This window comes from Pongo abelii, chromosome 17 (genome assembly GCF_028885655.2).
Source record: "Pongo abelii isolate AG06213 chromosome 17, NHGRI_mPonAbe1-v2.0_pri, whole genome shotgun sequence".
Lineage (NCBI taxonomy): Eukaryota > Metazoa > Chordata > Mammalia > Primates > Hominidae > Pongo > Pongo abelii.
In genome coordinates this window covers 37,714,745-37,736,609 of record NC_072002.2, presented here as the reverse complement: position 1 = coordinate 37,736,609, position 21,865 = coordinate 37,714,745, and the positions used below count along the sequence as shown (strand labels likewise).

At 46.2% G+C, this 21,865-nt stretch overlaps 2 protein-coding genes across 4 annotated transcripts in view; one reads left to right on the top strand and one right to left on the bottom strand.

The window, feature by feature from the left end:
• Positions 1–8,054, top strand: part of NPC1 (NPC intracellular cholesterol transporter 1) — a 54,359-nt gene extending 46,305 nt beyond the window's left edge. The window contains exons 20-25 of the mRNA XM_024235826.3: positions 546–675; positions 2,666–2,866; positions 3,878–4,109; positions 5,017–5,130; positions 6,063–6,225; positions 7,271–8,054. Of these exons, the coding sequence (XP_024091594.3) occupies positions 546–675; positions 2,666–2,866; positions 3,878–4,109; positions 5,017–5,130; positions 6,063–6,225; positions 7,271–7,353 (923 nt within the window). The 3' untranslated portion in view covers positions 7,354–8,054. The remainder of the gene's footprint in view (positions 1–545; positions 676–2,665; positions 2,867–3,877; positions 4,110–5,016; positions 5,131–6,062; positions 6,226–7,270) is intronic.
• The window catches only part of RMC1 (regulator of MON1-CCZ1), a 28,923-nt gene continuing 14,826 nt past the window's right edge, over positions 7,769–21,865 (bottom strand). For 2 of the 3 annotated variants that reach the window (XM_002828112.5, XM_002828113.5), the window contains 13 exons: positions 21,147–21,236; positions 20,952–21,057; positions 19,797–19,908; positions 15,920–15,964; positions 15,612–15,665; positions 13,343–13,471; positions 12,211–12,317; positions 10,264–10,383; positions 9,869–9,946; positions 9,439–9,543; positions 9,274–9,342; positions 8,959–9,184; positions 7,769–7,928 (listed from right to left, as the gene is read on the bottom strand). In XM_002828112.5, coding sequence (XP_002828158.1) covers positions 7,849–7,928; positions 8,959–9,184; positions 9,274–9,342; positions 9,439–9,543; positions 9,869–9,946; positions 10,264–10,383; positions 12,211–12,317; positions 13,343–13,471; positions 15,612–15,665; positions 15,920–15,964; positions 19,797–19,908; positions 20,952–21,057; positions 21,147–21,236 — 1,321 coding nt within the window. In that variant the 3' untranslated portion in view covers positions 7,769–7,848. The remainder of the gene's footprint in view (positions 7,929–8,958; positions 9,185–9,273; positions 9,343–9,438; positions 9,544–9,868; positions 9,947–10,263; positions 10,384–12,210; positions 12,318–13,342; positions 13,472–15,611; positions 15,666–15,919; positions 15,965–19,796; positions 19,909–20,951; positions 21,058–21,146; positions 21,237–21,865) is intronic. The other variant, XM_009252287.4, reaches the window with a different exon arrangement.

The following is a 21,865-nucleotide window of genomic DNA, read 5'->3' as shown; positions in this document are numbered from 1 at the left end:
CTCAGTCATTCATTCTGAAATTGTCATGTTGTTCCTGGCTCAGACAGCCACCCTCGGGGCTGCAGGCTGAACAAGGTCCACATCTTCGGAGTGTGGTTTCCAGATAAGGTTTCTCATCCTGTCCTAACTCCAGCGATTGCCTCTCAGGATTGGTATCTCGCCTTAGCTTCTCAGAGGAGGGCTTTTCTTTATCACTTTACCCTATGGTTTTGTAGGAGCGTCGAGGTTGCCCTGGAATTTTCTTAATAAAAATATGGAAGCCCTGGGCTCTGACCAGTCAAGGCCATACTTGAAGGAGGAGATCTACTTCAGGGCAGAAAATGATGCATAGTATGCCTTAGATGAAAATGGTATTTCAGATTTATTAAACTATGAAATTGACATGTGGCTGAAGCTTTTAGATAAGGGGAAAGATAGCCCTCACTAGTAAGGAAAGTAATCGATAGAGAAGAAAGTAATGCCCCTCACTGTCAGTATTTTTAAATGTTTTACAAAAAATCTGGAGACCTATTCTTCTAACAGTCCTCCCTGCATGTCTCCGCCAGTGGTTGACCCTGCCTGCGTCCGCTGCAGGCCTCTGACTCCGGAAGGCAAACAGAGGCCTCAGGGTGGAGACTTCATGAGATTCCTGCCCATGTTCCTTTCGGATAACCCTAACCCCAAGTGTGGCAAAGGGTAAGTGCTGCTGCTATTGCAGATAAGCATCCACTGCAACTTTAATTTGCAGTAGAAAACTAGGAGAGGACCGGGCTAAGACAGTTGCATGGGAACGTCTCTTCTCTGCCCCACCCTGTCCTGGTCCTTTGGTGGAAGCAGGAAAACCGAAAACACCTTTTTAAGAAAATGCCTCATATTGTTCAGCTGATTCTGTCTTAGCACGGGCATTCACATCTCATGCGCTCTCTGTGTCCCGGCCCCCCTGGGCATGAGAATGAATGCAGATTCCTGTGCACATTCCGAGCGGGGCTGAGGGAGAAGACGGCCTGCTGGTAATCCAGGCCTGAAGGAACTCGGCCTGTTCAGTTGTACTGATGGCAGCTGGGGCGTGATCTTAGCTTTAGTAACATTATCCCACATTAAGGTTGCGATTCTTTTAGCCCTGTCATGCTCCTTGCCAGGCCATCCATGTATGGGGTTATGGGCTATCTCACTCCCCCATCCAGCCAGGCAGCCAGTTACCCACGGAAGCCAGATATATGGCCCAAAAATAGTGATGATGACCGGAAGTCTCTGGCGTTGATTTGGAAGCTTTCGGAGGCGGAAGATGAGTATCCCCATGTATGTTAGGTAAACCCAGAACTTAGGTTTTTCATAAGAACATACATCTGACCAGAGTCCTATCAGTGAATCATTTATATCATGCATGTGCTTTGAGACCTATTCTAGGTATCATGGGATGACTCCCCCTAAAAGTTAAGGAGAAATGAATCTTTTTTATTTTTCTTTTTTCTTTTCTTTTTTTTTTTGAGACGGAGTCTCACTGTGTTGCCCAGGCTGGAGTGCAGTGGCGCGATCTCAGCTCACTGCAAGCTCCGCCTCCTGGGTTCATGCCATTCTCCTGCCTCAGCCTCCTGAGTAGCTGGGACTACAGGCACCCGCCAACACGCCTGGCTAATTTTTTGTATTATTAGTAGAAACAGTGTTTCACCCTGTTAGCCAAGATGGTCTCGATCTCCTGACCTCGTGATCCGCCCGTCTCGGCCTCCCAAAGTGCTGGGATTACAGGCGTGAGCCACCGCACCCGGCCAGAAATGAATCTTGCAGCTTGATTTACTCACTGACTGGATGCTTTGGCCTACGTAAAATAAGTTGAAGTAGATTCAGTTTTTCTGAAGGCAGTAGCCACCATTCCTGGGGAGCCTCCAGGGTGCCAGTGTCATGCCAGGCACTCCCTGACATTATTCCATGTATCATCACGCAGCCTATGAGTAGGTGGTGGTATACCCATTTACAGAAGAGGAGACTGGGGCTCAGAGGAGGTCATTTTGCTCGGGGTTACATGACCAGTAAGTGGCAGGGCTGAGGTTGTTCCCAAGGCCCTTGCCCTTTCCTGCCTCCTGTTACACAACAGGACTGAGTAAACCCTGTACATTTGATTATACATGAAACCAGGTGGAGAAACAGCAGCTATGTACCAAAGAACCCAGAGCAATCGAGAAAAGTCCATCTGGCCAGGTGAAGTGGCTCACACCTGTAATCCCAGCACTTTGGGAGGCTGAGGTGGGCGGATCACCTAAGGTCACCTCAGGAGTTCAAGACTAGCCTGGCCAACTTGGCGAAACCCTGTCTCTACTAAAAAAAATACAAAAGTTAGTTGAGTGTGGTGGCAGGTGCCTGTAATCCCAGCTATTCGGGAGGCTGAGGCAGGGAGAATTGCTTGAACCCGGGAGGCGGAGGTTGCAGTGAGCCGAAATCACGCCACTGCACTCCAGCCTGGGCTACAGAGCAAGACTCTGTCTCAAAATAAAAAAAAAAGCGAGTCTGGGAGAGAACAAGCTAAACCTTTGGTGTTTCCTTATCTGGGGGCCTTCTTCATCCCTGAAATGTACAGCTGGGTCTGACCTCTGAGCCCAGGGTCAGGTGATTTTGCTTAGCCTCAAGTGCTCAGATTCTGCTGATATTTTGCAAGACCTGGACTCTCTGACACCCAGGATTCTTTCCTCAGGGGACATGCTGCCTATAGTTCTGCAGTTAACATCCTTGGCAATGGCACCAGGGTCGGAGCCACATACTTCATGACCTACCACACCGTGCTGCAGACCTCTGCTGACTTTATTGACGCTCTGAAGAAAGCCCGACTTGTAGCCAGTAATGTCACCGAAACCATGGGCATTAATGGCAGTGCCTACCGAGTATTTCCTTACAGGTAAAGCCTGCCCTTTTTCAATGGGGTTTACCCAGCAAAGGGCCTACACTGGGTGGGAGTGGGAAGGGTTCCCTTGGCAAGATGCTGATTTTCAGGTTGGGTTCTGGCCCCTGCTCCATTCTGAGCACAGGGCAGTATATCAAAGGAAATGGGTGCTGGGTAAAGGAGTTCAGAATCTAAAGCCTCTGAAGGCCTGAGGGCTAGAGACACAGAACTTGATCTCTGCGCTACTGCACAGCTGCAAGAGACACACACTGGAAAATGGCTCAAGGCAGGGGGCGCTTGGAGAGCAGGTGGCTCAGAGCAGGGCCCGGCCCACATTCTTGGCCAACAACGGACCAGAATCCGTAACTGCTGGTTATTTGGGATGCTGCCTGTATGTAGACTTTTTATATTGTTAGGGTTTTTTTTCCCAGCAAGAAAAGTATTACGCATGAAATACTGAATTTGGAAACTGTAGAAAGGTAGGAGAAACAAGTGATTTATTTTTCCTGCCTCCCCGTGATCTCGCTTAAAGCAAGAAGGCCTGGATTTGTTTGGAAGAAGCTAAGAGCTGGTTAGCTCTGCCAAAAGATAAATGAAAGCATTTTTTCCTCAGGCCTTGCACGGACCCCGCTGAGCCTGAGGTAGTATCTCAGGATAGATCAGGATTCTTTGTTTTTTTGTTTTTTTTTCAGAATGCTGTGGAATGCTCTCTGTAAATGTCTATAAAATAGCATAGATTGGGCTTATAAACAAAAACTTTTATCAAAAATACACATTTTGCATCACTGCTGGGCCCTTCTCTGGGTGGTCAGTGGCCATGAGTTGCTTTAGGTGAGTTGCTTTAGGTCGAGTGAGTTGCTTTAGGTGAGTTGCAGACAGCCAGCAAGGTTTTCTGCAAAGCCAGCAAGGTTTTCTGCAAGGGATGTTTCCCAAAGGAGTCTGACCACTTGGCAGTGGTGACAGGATGAACACACAGTGTTCGGGAGTGACAGTGAGCTTTAACGAGGCCTCCCCTCTCCTCTCCAGTGTGTTTTATGTCTTCTACGAACAGTACCTGACCATCATTGACGACACTATCTTCAACCTCGGTGTGTCCCTGGGCGCGATATTTCTGGTGACCATGGTCCTCCTGGGCTGTGAGCTCTGGTCTGCAGTCATCATGTGTGCCACCATCGCCATGGTCTTGGTCAACATGTTTGGAGTTATGTGGCTCTGGGGCATCAGTCTGAACGCTGTATCCTTGGTCAACCTGGTGATGGTGAGTCCTCATCCAGTCTGTTTGTCCCTAGCTCCTGTTTCACTTAGGGGAATTGGCTGTCTTAGATTCCATGTAAACCCTAAAGATGGAGTAAGATACCAAGTCTGGCACTTGCTCTTGGCACACATAGAGAGGCAGGATGAGTGCTGGAGGAGTGCTGGATGGTGGTGGGACAGGGCATAGAGGGAACGAGCATTGAGTTGGACGTCTGGGAGCATAGGCACATTACAGGGAATTTCTGTTCAATTTTTTCTCTTGTCCCATTCCTTGCGGCTATACTAGTATACCTGATGGTGCCCCTGACCATGGAAATGTGATTTCCTGGCCTAGTTCTGGGCTAGTCTGCCTGTAATTTGTTATTCTTTAGAGATTGCACAAGCCTGTAGCCTAATGACAGCAGGATGTTCACTTTTTACTTATAAAATTGCACCCCACCCCAGGAGCTCTCTGACCAGTACCTTTTGCCTCCTATGTGGTTGTCAGGTACTTTTAATCATTAAAGATGAGAGCACTCGAGAAGGTATTCATGGAAGATAGAACAGTCTATCCGTACTCTCAGATATGAGCCCTGCTTCCGACAGGGGAGCACTGAGGTCCAAGAAAAGAAGTTGTGACAATGCGCCAGCTCGGTGCGGGTGGGGTGACCTTAAGGGGTTCCAGCAATTTCTCCTGGTCAACACAAACGTGCCACAGAAAACCAGGCTTTTGGCTATGTATAGAGAGGGCCCCCAAAAGTTCCTGGTACAGTACAGATTGGTGTGATGGAGGCCTTGTAAGTCCAACGGGATGCTTGGCCTCCTCTAGCACCCAGAGTGCCCTGGTAATTAGCACCCATCCTCGGAACGGGGTGGCTGCCTAGGGTCTTCAACAGGAAGAGAGCCATCCTAAAGGAAGTGCTTTATTTCAGAGCTGTGGCATCTCCGTGGAGTTCTGCAGCCACATAACCAGAGCATTCACGGTGAGCACAAAAGGCAGCCGCGTGGAGCGCGCGGAAGAGGCACTCGCCCACATGGGCAGCTCCGTGAGTACCCTGAGCAGGGCCACGCTGGCAGAGTCGCACCACGAAGTGTCCTGCTCAGTGACTGAAGAGTCTGGATCCTGTACTTACAAAGCAGCTCCTAAGGATTGCAAGCTTTCAGGCAATTCATGAATTAGCTGCCACATCGTGGACAGAACAGACGTTCTGTGGAACTGTACCTGTTGGTACGGCTCCTTTTTAGGTGGCAGTGTGCTGAAGCAGGAAAATAACAGAAAAATTAAACGTGAGACAGCCGGCAGTCTTTCCCATTTAAAATGCAGGGGAGCCCGGGCCAGAACCCAGCGTGTGATGTGCGGTTGGTGCCTGGAGAGTCGTCTTGGTTCAGCTGTACACCCTGGCTTAGCCTATCTCTTTACCACTGTAGAAAATACCTGGTAAAGAGTAAAAACTAAAACTTTGTTTCGTAACACTTTTAAATATTTAAGTTTTCACCTGAGAATATAAAGAAAGATAATCAATTTAGAGACATGATGCAGCGTCTATACAGAATACACAGCTTTTACCTTGGTCATACCTCTCCCTCAGGATCATAAGGCAGCAAATAAAATAGTGTTAGGTAGTAGATGATGCTACCTGGGTTCAGTTCCCATTGCTTTGAACCTTGAATATTAAGAAATCCCCATTAAAAGCTGGGCACGGTGGCTCATGCCTGTAACCCCAGCACTTTGGGAGGCCAAGGCTGGCGGACCACTTGCGGCCAGGGGTTCGAGACCATGGCCAACAAGGTGAAACCCCATTCTCTACTAAAAACACAAAAATTAGCCGGGCATGGTGGCGTGCACCTGTAATCCCAGCTACTCAGGAGGCTGGGGCAGGAGAATCACTTGAACCTGGGAGAAATCCTTGTAAGGAAGTATTCTTGTTCAATTACAGGTTGGTAAAACTGGTTTCTGACACAGTATCTCTTCTTTTAGGTGTTCAGTGGAATCACACTTACAAAATTTGGAGGGATTGTGGTGTTGGCTTTTGCCAAATCTCAAATTTTCCAGATATTCTACTTCAGGATGTATTTGGCCATGGTCTTATTGGGAGCCACTCATGGATTAATATTTCTCCCCGTCTTACTCAGTTACATAGGTAAGAGTTCTCATCTTAAAAGGGTGGCACAAGAGGAAGCACATTACTAAAAGGGAATTCTATCCTGAGGCATTCTTTTCAAGTACTTGAACTCATACTAGTGGTTATTTGATAATGATAAATGATACTGAGTAAAAAAATTTCTTCGAAAAGGAAAAAACCCATCCAGGGGCTTCAGGATGGTGCAGACTACTTTATTAGGAAGTTGTTGATGTTTTTTTCTGGAGGCCTGATCTGTCTGCTTCACAGAGGCCTGGAGCCAGTCCTTGAATGGATCTGAGTGTCAGCAGGCAGGGCAGCTCCTCCCTGCCACTGAGATAAGGAGTCCATCTGGCAGCCGGCTCTCACACCAGCAATGCTGCAGAACAGCTTTTTATGTCCCTCATGGATTTCCCGTTTCTTAGCAAAGTGCTGCCTCTGTTCATCTCGAGACTGTCCTTGATCCTATTACTTCTATGGCCATTTCACCTTGCACAGAAATGACCCACGGCTGAAAGAGCAGTACTGATTTACTGCATTCATAGCTTCGTCACTACATTGAAGCACTGAAGTAGAAGATTAAGAAAATGAGGGGCTTTTTATCATCTCCGGGGGATAGAAAGTAGTTCTATTACAATCTAATATACTAGCTCCTTTTAAGAAAAAAAAAAAAAAAGAGATGAGCACTTTGGAAGGCTGAGACAGGAGAATCGTTTGAGACCAGCCTAGGCAACATAGTGAGGCCTCCATCTCTACAAAAATAAAATTAGCCAGGTGAAGTGGTGTGCGTCTGCAGTCCCACCTACTTGTTAGGCTGAGGCAGGAAGCTTGCTTGAGCCCGGAAGGGTGAGCTCAGGATGCAGTGAGTCATGTTCATACCACTGCACTCCAACCTGAGGAAGAAAGCAAAGAGCCCATCTCCAAAAGAGAGGGAGATGTGGTCTCAAGCAATTCTCCTGCCTCAGTCTTCCAAAGTGGGATGACAGGCGTGAGCCACTGTGCCCAGCCAACTAGCTCCCTTTCTCCTGCAGAAATAAGAAAAAGTCTTTCTTTTTCTCTCTCATAGGGCCGTCAGTAAATAAAGCCAAAAGTTGTGCCACTGAAGAGCGATACAAAGGAACAGAGCGCGAACGGCTTCTAAATTTCTAGCCCTCTCGCAGGGCATCCTGACTGAACTGTGTCTAAGGGTCGGTCGGTTTACCACTGGACGGGCGCTACATCGGCAAGGCCAAGTTGAACACCGGATGGTGCCAACCATCAGCTGTTTGGCAGCAGCTTTGAACGTAGCGCCTGTGAACTCAGGAATGCACAGTTGACTTGGGAAGCAGTATTACTAAATCTGGAGGCAACCACAGGACACTAAACTTCTCCCAGCTTCTTCAGGAAAGAAACCTCATTCTTTAGCAAGCAGGAGGTGACACTAGATGGCTGTGAATGTGATCTGCTCACTGACACTCTGTAAAGGCCAATCAATGCACTGTCTCTCCTTTTAGGAGTAAGCCATCCCACAAGTTCTATACCATATTTTTAGTGACATTTGAGGTTGTAGATACACTTTATAACATTTTATAGTTTAAAGAGCTTTATTAATGCAATAAATTAACTTTGTACACATTTTTATATAAAAAAAAACAGCAAGTGATTTCAGAATGTTGTAGGCCTCATTAGAGCTTGGTCTCCAAAAATCTGTTTGAAAAAAGCAACATGTTCTTCACAGTGTTCCCCTAGAAAGGAAGAGATTTAATTGCCAGTTAGATGTGGCATGAAATGAGGGACAAAGAAAGCATCTCGTAGGTGTGTCTACTGGGTTTTAACTTATTTTTCTTTAATAAAATACATTGTTTTCCTAAGTTTTGGGGTTGCCCTATCTGCTTTGAGAGACAAGTAGAAAAGCTAAATGGAAGAGATTCTATCTAACCTGTCCTTATGGTAACTAAATGCCGTCTTACATTGAGCTAGAAATAGTTAGTTAGACCTACAAGTTTCATTAGACAGGCCTGATCCTTCCCTATCCTAAAGATGATGTCTTAGGTTGTATAACTAACTATTTGGAGGTGAGAATGATCAACCAGGGCCAGGTGTGGTGGCTCACACCTGTAATCCCAGCACTTTGGGAGGCTGAGGCAGGCGGATCATGAGGTCAGGAGTTTGAGACCACCCTGGACAATATAGTAAAACCCCATCTCTACTAAAAATACAAAAATCAGCCGGGTGTGGTGGCACGCACCTGTATTCCCAGCTACTCAGGAGGCTGAGGCAGAAGACTCGCTTGAACCCGGCTGAGGTTGCAGTGAACCGAGACCACACCACTGCACTCCAGCCTAGGCAACGAAGCGAGACTCCATCTCAATGAAAAAAATAAAAAAAAAGAGAATGATCAATGTATACTTCATAAAACTGAAACCTTAATAAGCCCCAGGCCCTTTAAAACCCTTAGCCACCATTTGCCATCTTATTCCTGGCTTCAAGAGATATTCCAAGATCTGCTATAAGAGATGGGCTGTGCCTGATCTGGGTCCTAAATGTGTCTTGACTCAAAACACACCTCCTCAGTGAGTTCCAGAGCATAATTCAGATTCTGTCAGTATACTGAATTCACTCTACTACAAATAATGGGCCAAGGGCTCGGTGGGCTGTTATCAAATTGTGTTGTTTACAAAAATGCTAACCCAGGGTCCTCACCCACCAGCTGCCAGTGCCCTCTGCTACTCTTTGAGGCTATGGTTACCCCAAGTCTTTTCATTGCATTCTCACCTGGTGTGAAATTGGGGCTCCCTCGCAAACGCTGGTTTCGCTGTTCAAAAAACCGGAATATTGTATAGAAAAGCATGTTGTCTTCAGTCTGCTTTGCAGCATCTAAAAATTTTCGTGCAGAAATGTTGTCATGGCCACCAATGCCCCGGATAAACCTTAAGGCAGCTAACACCTGGTGTTTGGAAAGGAGAACTTCTACTATTTCATCATTTGCTGTTGAAAGGCGCTAGGAATAAGGGAGAGAAGTCCAGGTCAGTGCAAACAACAGGAACAGAGTTAGTTTCCATAGTCTAAAACCTCACACATCAGAGTTACCTTCAGCATGTCCAGAGATAGCTGATGAGCAGGAGGATAGAAACTCTCTAGGGATAACAGCAGACAAGCCTGAAAGACATTTTTAGACCCACTTCAGTTGGAAGGATACCGGTTAAAATTCTCCATTTTTAACCACAATGGAAGTGAAAATCTGGCAATGCATACCAAAGGTTTGGAGTCGCTGAGGACGTGGTACTGCAAGAACTGATGCAGCATATAAAAGAGGTTGTGCTGGACAAGTGTTTTGATAACAAGTTCATGTAGGTAATGCTGAGGACAAAAGTAAAAAGTGAAAGAACACTTGCAAATCATTCAGCTGCAACAGACTACAGGCTCTCCGAGGACTGGCTATTCTAACCAACACGGTAAAAGTCTGTCATTACAAGAAGTGGTTTCGTCATGCAGGTAAAGACCCCAACTTGACATTACACTTCCCATTCCAACTAATAATGTCAGGAGAGTCACTCAGCATTTTGAGTCAGGGAGGCAGACCTGTCTTAGCATATGAGTCATCTTCTAAGACAGTGACTGTGTCTTTTTTTTTTTTTTTTTTTTTAATTCCTGCTGCTTTAACTTGGGACCAGCTGATTTGTACCTGTACTGCAATCTGAAACTGGTTAAGAGAACGAATGTATTCCATCAGCACGGCTATCACAAATTTATGAGGCATCTCCTAGGAAGAAAAAAATGTGGTCTTATAAATACCAACGAGGTGCAAAAGGGGCTGCGTATAACGCTCTATCCAACCCCCACCTTGTTTCCATCTTAAAATGGCCCAGTGTTCATCTTTCACTGGTTTTGCACAAATCGCTCCAGAACCACCCGTCAACGATTATGCTTTAGGCCTGAGCATTAGAAGCCAAACTAGCAGCTCTAGGTCCTCACCCAAGGAAACTCCAGTGATTCTAATCACATGAAGTCCCCTCATTTTCCGCAACTTGCTTGTTTTGAGCTTTCTCAGCCCAGAAGAGGCGGAAAGCTGCAGCCCACCTTCTTTTCCACGAAGGCTGACAGAACATGGGTGTACACATCTGACTGGTCCAGCACCGCCTGGGTCCGCACTGGCCTCTTGAGGAGCGGGCTGCTTCGGCTCTGCCCTGCTTCCACCGCCTGAAAGAAGAAACCACAAACTATGATCTTCGGCATCTTAGAGGAAAGGTGCTGTTTACAGTTCATCCACAAGGACTGAATTCTTTGATGTGGACCCAGGATATGAGCGGAAAACACTTTCTCTACTTAGATACAACTTTTTCATGTGCTGGCTGGGGGAGAGTCTAGGAAGTCAGAATTGGTCATCTTGAAAACACTCCAGTGTTCACGGTAGATGAAACTGAAGAAGCATGTGTCAGAGTTTTCTCTTAAGATATATCATACTTAGCCTCTTGCAGTTTTTTAACTTCCTGTCTAAGCTTCTTAATCCCGGACCATGGGCATTTGTTGTCTGGCAAAAATGAAATGGCCTGCTGCATCCCTGCTTTATGAAGCCCTGATCCTACAATAAATGAGTAGCTCCTGCATGGAGTCTCCGGGGATTTTTAAGTGGCAAGCCAGAGCACCACAAGTCCTTCTGAATAGGAAAGCTCTGTGAGACCTTGACGACCTCACCTAACGTCTAACGTCTGAAAGCAGTCCCAGCAGGGCGCGGTGGCTCACACCTGTAATCCCCACAATTTGGGAGGCCAAGGCAGGTGGATCACCTGAGGTCAGGAGTTCCAGACCAGCCTAATATGGAGAAACCTGGTCTCTACTTAAAAAAAAAAAAAATCAAAATTAGCTGGGTGTGGTGGTGCATTGCCTGTAATCCCAGCTACTCAGGAGGCTGATGCAGGAGAATCCCTTGAACCCAGGAGGCGGAGGTTGCGGTGAGCCAAGATCTCGCCATTGCACTCCAGCCTGGGCAACAAGAGCAAAACTCCGTCTCAAAAAAAAAAAAAAAAAGCAGTTCAGATCCATGCAGATTATGCAACAGCTGTGGGGTGTAGCCTGAGAACCTGCATTTCCAAGAAACTCCAGATGCTGCTCATGTGGCTGGTCAGTGGCCCACACTGCTGAGTCATGATGGTTTATGGAGCCCAGTAGATAGTGTGGGACAGCACAGAAACTGCCATTTGGGATCAGACCTACTGATTCCCACAGCCCAGAACACCCACAGCAATACAGTCCAAAAGGACTCAGCCATCCCTCATGTCTGGCAGGGTAGGAATGGACACTGTCCAGGCAACCGGCCCTCTTCAGTGCCTGTCTCAGACCTCTTACCCTTCCATGAACAGCTAAAGGGGAGTGGAGTTCTGGGGCTTTTGTTGGTTTAAAACCATTTTCAGCCTAGGACTAATCAGATCCTGGAATTGAAATAATTCATTCTCCTTGTCCTAAACCTTTCTTCTGGTTTCAGAAGATATGATGTACAAGTAATACAGCGGGAATTGGTGGCGATAAGCCATGGTTATTACCTTCACTACAAACACGCCTGCTAAGTGCTAACACTGAATCATCACTATCTCAACAGGATGCTATCTCAACAGGATTCTTTCCCAAAAGGGAAGAAAGGTGTGGCAAATATAAATATTTCTAATTTAATTTACTAAGTCCTCACTCTGGCATAACAGAAAAATATACAAAATATTGCAAAGCAGAGACTGATTTTTCTCATCTTTAACAGTAGACCAAGGATCTACAGGCAAGATCAAACACAGATGGGAAAAACAAAAACAGTGAAGGTATGAAGTGAGATGCAGCCGCCAGCTCGTGGGATGCAGGGACCCTGAATTTACTACTCCTCCACTATCCCCCACTACTGCCACCTTGCCCTATGGCAGGCGGCAAATCTCAGCGACCTTATTCTGATATATAGGAAACAACTTTGCATCATAATTACTTAGAAAATACCCGGGAGGGGGTGGGGGAGGAGGACCCTTTGTCATACTCCATGTAACTCACCATCGCGTAACTCTGCTCGGCATCCAAGTACTTTTTATACTCATGGTTGAGTTTATCAAAAACAGTGGCTATCACGGGCAGCGATGCTCTGTCTGACTCACTTAACACTGGAAAGGCACAATGTTCACACGGATCAAACCAACTTCATGTCAGCTTCAGAATTTCCACACATTGCTATGATAAAAACTAATCTCAAAAGGTTACCAATGCAAAAGTACCTTTAAAGGACACTCTAAGAAATGCAATACTTTAAAGACCTGATACCTAGATGTCATTCGCAACCCCTTTCTGGTTACAGTTAAAAAAAAAAAAAAAAGCTATAGCAGGCCAGGCTCAGTGACACATGCCTATAATCCCAGCACTTTGGGTAGGCCGAGGCAGATGGATCACTTAACGCTGGGAGTTTGAGACCAGCCTGGGCAACAAGGCAAGACCCCATCTTTACCAAAACAAAAACAAACACCAACAGCACATATCGGTAGGGGATTCTTTTCTTCTTTTTCTTTTTTTTTGAGACAGGGTCTTGCTCTGTCGCCCAGGCTGGAGGTACACTGACACAAATGGCTCACTGCAGCCTTGTCCTCCCGGGCTCAAGCAATCCTCCCTCTGCAGCTTCTGGAGTAGCTGGGGCCACAGGTGTATACCACCAAACTCAGCTAATTTTTTTTTTTTTTTTTTGTAGAGACAGGGTTTCACCATGTTGTCCAGGCTGGTCTCGAACTCCTAGGCTCAGGCAATCTTCCTGCCTCAGCCTCCCAGAGTGCTTGGATTATAAGCATGAGCCACCATGCCTGGCCTCAGTAGGGGATTCTTAAAGAAGACACATATTCAGTGAGTGGCTTGGATTTTGAAAGAGGTATGTGTGAAGGCCAGGGGTGGTGGCCCACTCCCCTCCTGTGTGCCCACTTTCATTCAGAACCATCCCATTTATTGTTCTTTTCTACCAGTATCTCTACAGTCATGTTTCCATTTAGCAGCCTTTCCTAGGGGGTCACATAGCCACCCCTCACATAAAGAATGAGGCTGTGGGTCACAGACAAGGCACAACGACGTAGCCCACATCCCAATAAAAAGTGTTGGGCAGCACAGGCCTCACACTGGAACCAGACCAAGGGGGAAGGATTCAACGTACTCTGTGAACAGACAGACAGGATGACCATCTTGCATTCCTTTCTCTGGAGGAGAAAGTCCATCAGTCTTCCTTTGTCTGGTAAGAGATTTACTATGGGCTCAAGTTTCACTTGGAGGTTCCAGAGGTAACCTGGATTTTAAGAGGCAGCAAATAAAACAGTATGATGCAAACCATAACAAAAGCCCAAAAGTGGTTCCCCTAAACATCTGCGAGACGGGTGGTGGATGATGATAAAAAGCCGCAAAGTACAGTCAATGTAGCTTTTCCTTCCTAACCAAAGCAGAGCCGAGCCATTCAGGAGCAATTCAGGAGCATGTCTACCACAGGATGACGGCCCAACCACCGCACACTTGGCTGACTCTTTCCAAGTAACCTCTGCATTCAGGGGCACATCAAAGGTGTAGCTCCTAGGCTTCATTCCAAACGGAGCCTTCCCTAGACCTAGTCCCTCTTTTAACGTTTAAAATAGAAAAAGATGTCAACACGTGGCATCAACTTCAGTCCTGTGCTTTGGTTTCTCCTACAACGGCTCATTAGTTTAAAAGGTAACTCCAGAGGCTCTCAATGGGAACATCATCACTCATCCACTCATCAACCCATAAATGTACTGATCACCCACACTGCCAGCATCTGGTGTGGCCTTTCCCAGTTGGGATGCCGCAGGAGAATGAAGTGCCACATAAAAAATCATCTGGGTGATCCCTTTTTCAGTTGTCCCAAGGCAGGTACAGAGCAGCTGTACAGGAAAACACCAGCGAGATGCACAGGAGAGAAATGACTTCATTACATACATACAGTGGATGTCACATGAGGCTATGGGTTACAGACAAGGCACAACAACGCATTACATACAGTGGATGCCTACAGCATCAGGGCTAATTCTCTCCTCAAGAGTTCTTAGGAATTCCAGAGGAAAATACACAGAGGATTAAAGAGTAACATAGTAAATTCTCTAATACCAGCCTGGCGAGGTATTAGAGACACAGGTTAGGGCAACATGGCAAGACCCTGTCTCTACAAAAAAAAAAAATTATAGGCTGGCTGTGGTGGCTCACACCTGTAATCCCAGCACTTTGGGAGGCCGAGGTGGGTAGATCACGAGGTCAGGAGATCAAGACCATCCTGGCCAACATGGTGAAACCCCATATCTACTAAAAATACAAAAATTAGCTGGGTGTGGTGGTGCATGCCTGTAATCCCAGCTACTGGGGAGGCTGAGGCAGGAGAATCGCTTGAACCCAGGAGTTGGAGGTTGCAGTGAGCCGAGATGGCGCCACTGCACTCTAGCCTGGTGACAAAGCGAGATTCCGTTTCAAAATAGTAATTATTATTATTATAATAAATTAACTGGGCGTGGTGATGTACACCTGTAGGCCCGGCTACTCGGGAGGCTGAAGCAGGAGGATCCCCTGAGCCCAGGAGCTCAAGGCTGCAGTAAGCTGAGATAGCACTACTGCGCTCCAGGCTGGGTGACGGAGCAAGACCCTGCCTTAAAAAAATAAGATTTCTTTAGGCCGGGCACAGTGGCTCATGCCTGTAATCCCAGCACTTTGGGAGGCCGAGGCAGGTGGATCACCTGAGGCTGGGAGTTTGAGACCAGCCTGACCAACATGGAAAAACCTCGTCTCTACTAAAAATACAAAATTAGCTGGGCGTGGTGGCACATGCCTGTAATCCCAGCTACTTGGGAGGCTGAGGCAGGAGAATTGCTTGAACCCGGGAGGCGGAGGTTGCAGTGAGCCAAGATCGCGCCATTGCACTCCAGCCTGGGCAACAAGAGCAAAACTCCGTCTCAAAAAAAAAAAAAAAAATTTCTCTAATAAAGAGATTACCCAGGAAGAGACAACTAACAGACTGAGGAGGCTTCGTCAGCAAGGCCAGAAAGAGGAGCACACCTCCTGGGCTCATGCAGAACAGAAAAGGGCATGGACACCGGTGGGAAGGTCGATGGGAGAAATGAAGGGAGACACCGTGGAGTGGAGTCCGGCTTTCCATCCACCCTGGGGTGGAATCTGGCTTTCCAGAATGGGCTTAAGCAGGAAAATGGCATTCTTAGTTGTTGCTTTAATTATCAAAAGTAGTATATGTTCTTGATAAAATGCACATATAGTAGAAAACAGTATAAAGTGAAAAAAAAAAATCGCATTCCCACGGTTGAAAGGAGGGGTCATTTCTAAGAGATTCACCTTGAAAACGTCCCTGGCTATAACTGGGATCCAAAGTCAACAAGCACCATGTTGTAACACGACAACTGTCCCCGCTGACCTACCTTGGCTTGCACTGATAATGATGTCAGGTTGAAAGACAATCCAGGATGAAGAATCCACATGTTATAGGAAATTCTAAACCAGGAAAAGACAAAAACAAAAAGCAAACCCAGTTTCCGTTAGCACACGCCCCTTCCCCCCATGTACTGAGTCCACGCTAAACACGGCGCCCCTGGACAGTCAGGGAAGCTGCCTGCGGGGTGGCTCTCGGACCGTTATTCACAGGTGCCCAGAGGAGGGCTTCAGGACCACTCTCTGAGGGTGACCACTTGCCCTGTTGTGCATGGTGCCACACCTTAGTAAAGGATACAGAGTTTACACGGAACAGGAGACTGGGTGGTCACGGCAGCAGGACCTACAAATTGAGAAAACATAAGTGCAACGATGCAGTCAGAAAATGCTGCAAATGCTGGTACTTATGACGCAAAAGTCAATACTTTTTAATGTCATTATGAAATGTTTATTCAATTGTAGTTAAGGAAGAAAAATGAACTGTTCCGTCTCACTGAGAGCACATATGGGGAGGAAGGGGGAAGGAGCTGACAACCCAGGAAAATCTCACCAAGAAAAAGAAAGCATGTCAAGGCTTCAATCACTGTGGTTTGGGTTATTTTTAATAACCAAAGATGACTCATGATCACTTACATATGCACGTTAAGGAACTGAGAAATTTACTTGAAGGATTCAAAATCAAATACCCAGATCATCCACGGAGAATGTTTCAAATAAATGTGGCTTGTAGCTTACTGTAGCTTAATTATCTTTTTTTTTTTTTTTTTTTAATTCAGGGTGTTGCTCTGCTGTCCAGGCTTGAGTGCAGTAGTTGGTCATAGCCCACTATAACCTCGAACCCCTTGGCTCAAGTGATCCTCCCGCCTCAGCCTTCAGAGTAGCTAGGACGGACTACAGGCATGTCACCATGCCCTGCTAACTTTTTTTTTTTTTTTTTTTGTAAAGACAAAGTCTATGTTGCCTAGCCTGGTCTCAAACTCCTGGGCTTAAGTGATCTGCCCACCTCAGCCTCCCAACATGCCGGGATTACAGGCATGAGCCACGGTGCCCAGCCACTTAATTATCTAAATAATTAGCTCGATTATCCATTGCATAGAGTAGGTCCAGGCACAGTGAGCTCATCTGGGAAGCAGACCCCCAAAACCTCACATGACAGGGACCCTTAACAACCAGTTATACTGCTCATGAACCATGCAGGCAGCCCTACAAGCTAACCATGACTCCTGGTTCTGCTCCAATTACCCAGGTACAATCAGAAGGCAGGTTTCAATCAGCTGGTCAGAGAAAGGGTCATTGTGAACAGACCACCCAAAGGTAGGAAAGAGCCCAGGCAGACAAGCTTTGGCGAAGAGCACTCGCGCTTTGGACCTAAGGGTCAAGGTCTGCACCGAGTGCACAGCCCTCACCTTTGGGTGGCTGACCTGCACACTGTCAGGTGAGAGCTTTCATTTTTAAGGCCCCCCAGATGATCCTAATATGTAGTCAGATTGAGACCCACTGTTCTAACAGGCCCAAAACAAAAAGAAAAAGGGTGGCTGACTCTTCCCAAAAGTGCTGGTTATATCTAAACAGGCCCATTCAATTCCTGAGCACGCCCACCCAGTGGCAGCACAGTGGGCAAGACACATGGATGCATCAAGCCGCCAGGGCTCACAGCCCAGCAGGAAACGAAAGGAGCGTCACTAACCTCTGAAAATGCTTTGCAGCCCATACTACCTAGACCCCCAGACCCTCAGTGGATTCCTGACTTCCTCCTATTGATCTCTGCACGAGCTGTCACTGTGACCAGGCCTCGCATCTGTTCCATTATGACCAGATGGTTAGAACCTGATGCCTCCTAACTGGTCCTGTACCACCGGAACAGAGCTGAAGATTCTAAGCCAGGGGTGTCCAATGTTTTGGCTTCCCTGGACCGTAAGAGGAAGAAGAAGAATGGTCTTGGGCCACACATAAAATACACTAACACTAACAATAGCTGATGAGCTTAAACAAAATCATTACGAAATCTCACAGTGTTTTAAGAAAGTTTAAGAATTTGTGTTGGGCTGCGTTCAAAGCTGTCCTGGGCCACATGTGGCCCACAGCCCATGGGTTGGACAGGCTTGTTCTAAATGTTTAGTTTTTTTTCCCCAATTCACCAGCAGTTACCTTCATGCCAAGTGGGCAGCAGACACAAGACAATCACTTGGCAAAATCTATTCTTTCAATGCTAACATTATTTACAAAGGAAAAGGAAGAAGCTCGAAAGAACACAGAAAGCCAAAAGACCTAATTGAACGTCTGTTAAGAACCAGCTCCTTCCTCCAACTGTGCCAGAAAGTAACTAAGCTTTTGGCTGATCCAACAAGACAAGGCAGTCAGGCTGATGATGGTGCTCTTGCTAAACTTTCAGCCAGAGCCCGATTCTGAATCTCCCAGGTGAAAGGTACAAGGAAATCCTGACTGCAGGCTGGGTCAACCCGCCCAATGCCATCTGACAAAGAATAAAGCATTAGTACCAGGGTTCCAAACGTAAGCCATCTGACTACGTCTTGCACACTGAAACCTCAGACTAGCCAACTCTGCACTCCAATCTCCTTCAAAAGAGAGCCAGGAGAGACTGCTGCGAGGGACAGGCACAGAAGCAAGACCCTGTGAGAACACAGTGAGAAGGTGGCCATCTGCAAAGAGGCCTGCCAGGAGCGAGGCCTCAGAAGAAAGCAAACCTGCAGACATCTTGATCTTGAACTTCTAGCTTCCAGAACTGTGAGAAAATAAAGTTCTGTTTAAGGAAAAAAAAAAAAAAAAAAAGAGAGAGTGTGTGTGTTGAATATTCTTTCAGTTCTATCTTAAAATCAATTACACTGGAAAAAGGCAAAACGAAGCACATAAATGACTTCTTTCCCTTTTCCTGAATTCCTGACCTCCACTCTTCTGACTTCCCAACCCTACCTCTCCAGGCAGAAGGAGGACTGATTTGGGTAAGCCTAAGAGCCACAGCCGAAGCACTTACTGTGACTGTCAGTCCCAAAGAATGCGATACTCATCATCCCTGTCACACGGAATGTGAGAAAGAGAAAAGTGATCCCAGGTTACAGTAACAAACCTATAGCCAAAGTTAATTTCAGCGTTACAGAGCTAAGGCAAACGGAAAACGTTACGGGCGTATTCAATATTAAAACATATTTCACCATCAATGGGTAATCAAAACTATCCATTCTAAAGCTCAGGGAAGATAAATTATTCTATTTCCTCCCAAGGGAGATTCATCTATCTTAGAAAATGCTTTTTTCACAACATAATTTTAGCTTATAGGATCAGTAGTAGTTGCATTTTTTAAAAAACTAGAACAGGCTGGGCACGGTGGCTCACACTTGTAATCCTAGCACCTTGGGAGACCAAGGCAGGCGGATCACCTGAGGTCAGGAGTTCGAGACCAGTCTAGCCAACATGGTGAAACCCCATCTCTACCAAAAATATAAAAATTTGGGCTGGGCATGGTGGCTCATGCCTGTAATCCCACCACTTTGAGAGGCCAAGGCGGGCAGATCACTTGAGGCCAGAAGTTCACGACCAGCCTGGCCAACATGGTGAAACCCCATCTCTACTAAAAATACAAAAAAATTAGCTGGGTATGGTGGCGCATGCCTGTAATCCCAGCTACTTGGGAGGCTGAGGCAGGAGAATCACTTGAACCTTATCTCCTCTCACAAGTATTTAAGTGATTGAATACTTGGTTCAATTGCTTGAATACCTCACAACCTTGAACCTGTGAGAGGCGGAGGTTGCAGTGAGCCGAGATCATGCCACTGCACTCCAGCCTGGGCAACAGAGTGAGGCTCTGTCAAAAAAAATAAATTAAAAAAAAACATAAAAATCAGCTGGACACAGTGGCACATACCTGTAATCCCAGCTACTTGGGAGGCTGAGGCAGGATATTCACTTGAACCCAGGGGGTGGAAATTGTAGTGAGCCAAGATCACGCCACTACCTACCAGCCTGGGCGACTCAGTGAGACTCTGTCTCAAAACAACAACAAAACTGGAACAAATGGCCCCTGGCAAAATCAGACAGATCTGGGAATCTCTGTTTATTCCTCACTCCACTTTTAACGTGATTCCCAAAGATCATGGTGAGAACACAGCCACATGGTGAAACGGCAGCACAGACTCCTCTATCTACAGAACCCGTGTTACCTGCGATGGGGATCTGATAGGGCTGGATCGATCGAGCGGGAAGCACCGGGTGGTGGAAGGTAACAGAGCCGTCAAACTCTCCACGTAACTTGATATCAAATATTACCGATGTCTACGGGGGGAAAAAGACAAGACTGAAGCCAAAATCAATCATGGTTTGCCCAGTCGCTTTCATTCCGTCCCATCTTGCTGTTTAAATCAGTTTAAAAGCCTGTGTTTGCATTTCCTCCCTACAGGCTAGCTCTTACTTGAGAAGGAATTTGTCATTAACATCACAACTCTCTTTTAATATTTTTATCTCCTCTCACAAGTATTTCCTGCATTTATGACATGCTTCCTTTGACGAGCTCACTCAAAGTGACCTAAGCAGATCTCTGTCATTTCAAACATCCTCACGTGTCAGAGAGTTAGCGTCACCACCCTCTGGGAGGGTAGAGGAGGGAAGTAGCTTCTTTATATCAGAGGCCCAGCCCACAGGACCCATTCTAGTTGTCCTGGTCCACACGGCCTCAAAACCATTATTCCCCAGCACCGTCATCCATGCTCACAACTGCAACAGAGAGTTCAAGTACTCGTGGAATGGAGCGGATTCCCACCTTCTTCCAAGGTCAAATCTCAAGCGTTAGTTTCTGTAATAGTTTTGAATTATCTTTAATCAACTGACACAATCACTTTTTTCTAAACTACTTAAGACTACCAAACCCATTTCCATCTGGAAGACCAAAACTCTTAGCATAAAAATGCACTTTCTAGTCTTATTCAGACATTTTACCAATTTTCTTTTTTTCTTTTTTTTTTTTTTTTTCCGGAAACAGGATCTTGCTCCATCACCCAGGCTGGAGTGCAGTGGCGCGATCTCCACTCACTGAAGCCCCAACCTCCTGGGCTCAAGCCATCCTCCAGCCTTAGGCCCACGAGTAGCTGGGACTATAGGCGTGCACTACCAAGCCCGGCTAATTTTTGTATTTTTTATATAGATGGGGTTTTGCCATGCTGCTCAGCCTGGTCTTGAACTCCTGGGCTCAAGCAATCTGTCCGCCTTGGCCTCCCAAAGTGCTGGGATTACAGGCGATCGTGATCCACTGTGCCCAGCCACCAATTTTCACAAGGCTTTTAAGCAACCTTAACTTTGGTAGAAATGCAGACAGCTTGTACCTCTGTATCCTGATGATGCACGACTACCAGGTTGTCCACCACGTTCAGGGCAAACTTGCCCGTCCTATTTAACTTCAGTATGTGCATCTTTTTACAGGCACCTTCTCTGTAGGACAGAAAGCAAAAAACAGATCAACAAGCTGCAGTTCACATTTTAAAATCAGAGAGAGAGGGGAAACAAAGCATGAAATCTACCGTGGTAGATGATAGAGGACCACCTCCGCTCCTGTGCTGTTGGAGGTCCGAGAATGATGCCTCAAGAAGAGAACATACAGCTGCCCGTATCTAATTAGGGAACAAACAGACATAAATCACATCTGGCCATTCAAAATTCCTTTGTTCTAAATGGCATCAAAGTTAAGTAAATTATGAGATATTCCCTTAATGGAGTATTTTGCTGCCAACAAAAGTGTTTACAAAGAAACATACAGTTACTCAAAGCCTATTATAAAGTTAAGTGGAAAAGAGAACACACACTAAACACAGCTTGATCATAATCTTTTAAAAGAAAACCCCAAACCTAAGCATAGAGTCTAAAATGATTGGAAAGAAACACATGTTAATAGTTATACTAGAGTGATATGCTAAGTTCATTTTCTTCTCTGTTTTTCAAGTTTTGTATAATGAATGTATATTCCTTAATAACAGGAAAATATAATCACTATTTTTTTTTTCATTTTTCAGAGACAGGGTCTCCCTCTGTCACCCAGGCTGGAATGCAGTGATGCAACCACAGCTCACTGCAACCTCCAACTCCTAAGCTTCGGCGATCTTCTCTCACCTCAGCCTCCCCAGTAGCTAGGGCTACATGCACATGCCACCGTGCCTGGCTAATTTTTAAATTTTTTTGTAGAAACGGGGTCTCACTATGTTGCCCGGGCTGGTCTTGAACTCCTGGCCTCAAGGCAATCCCC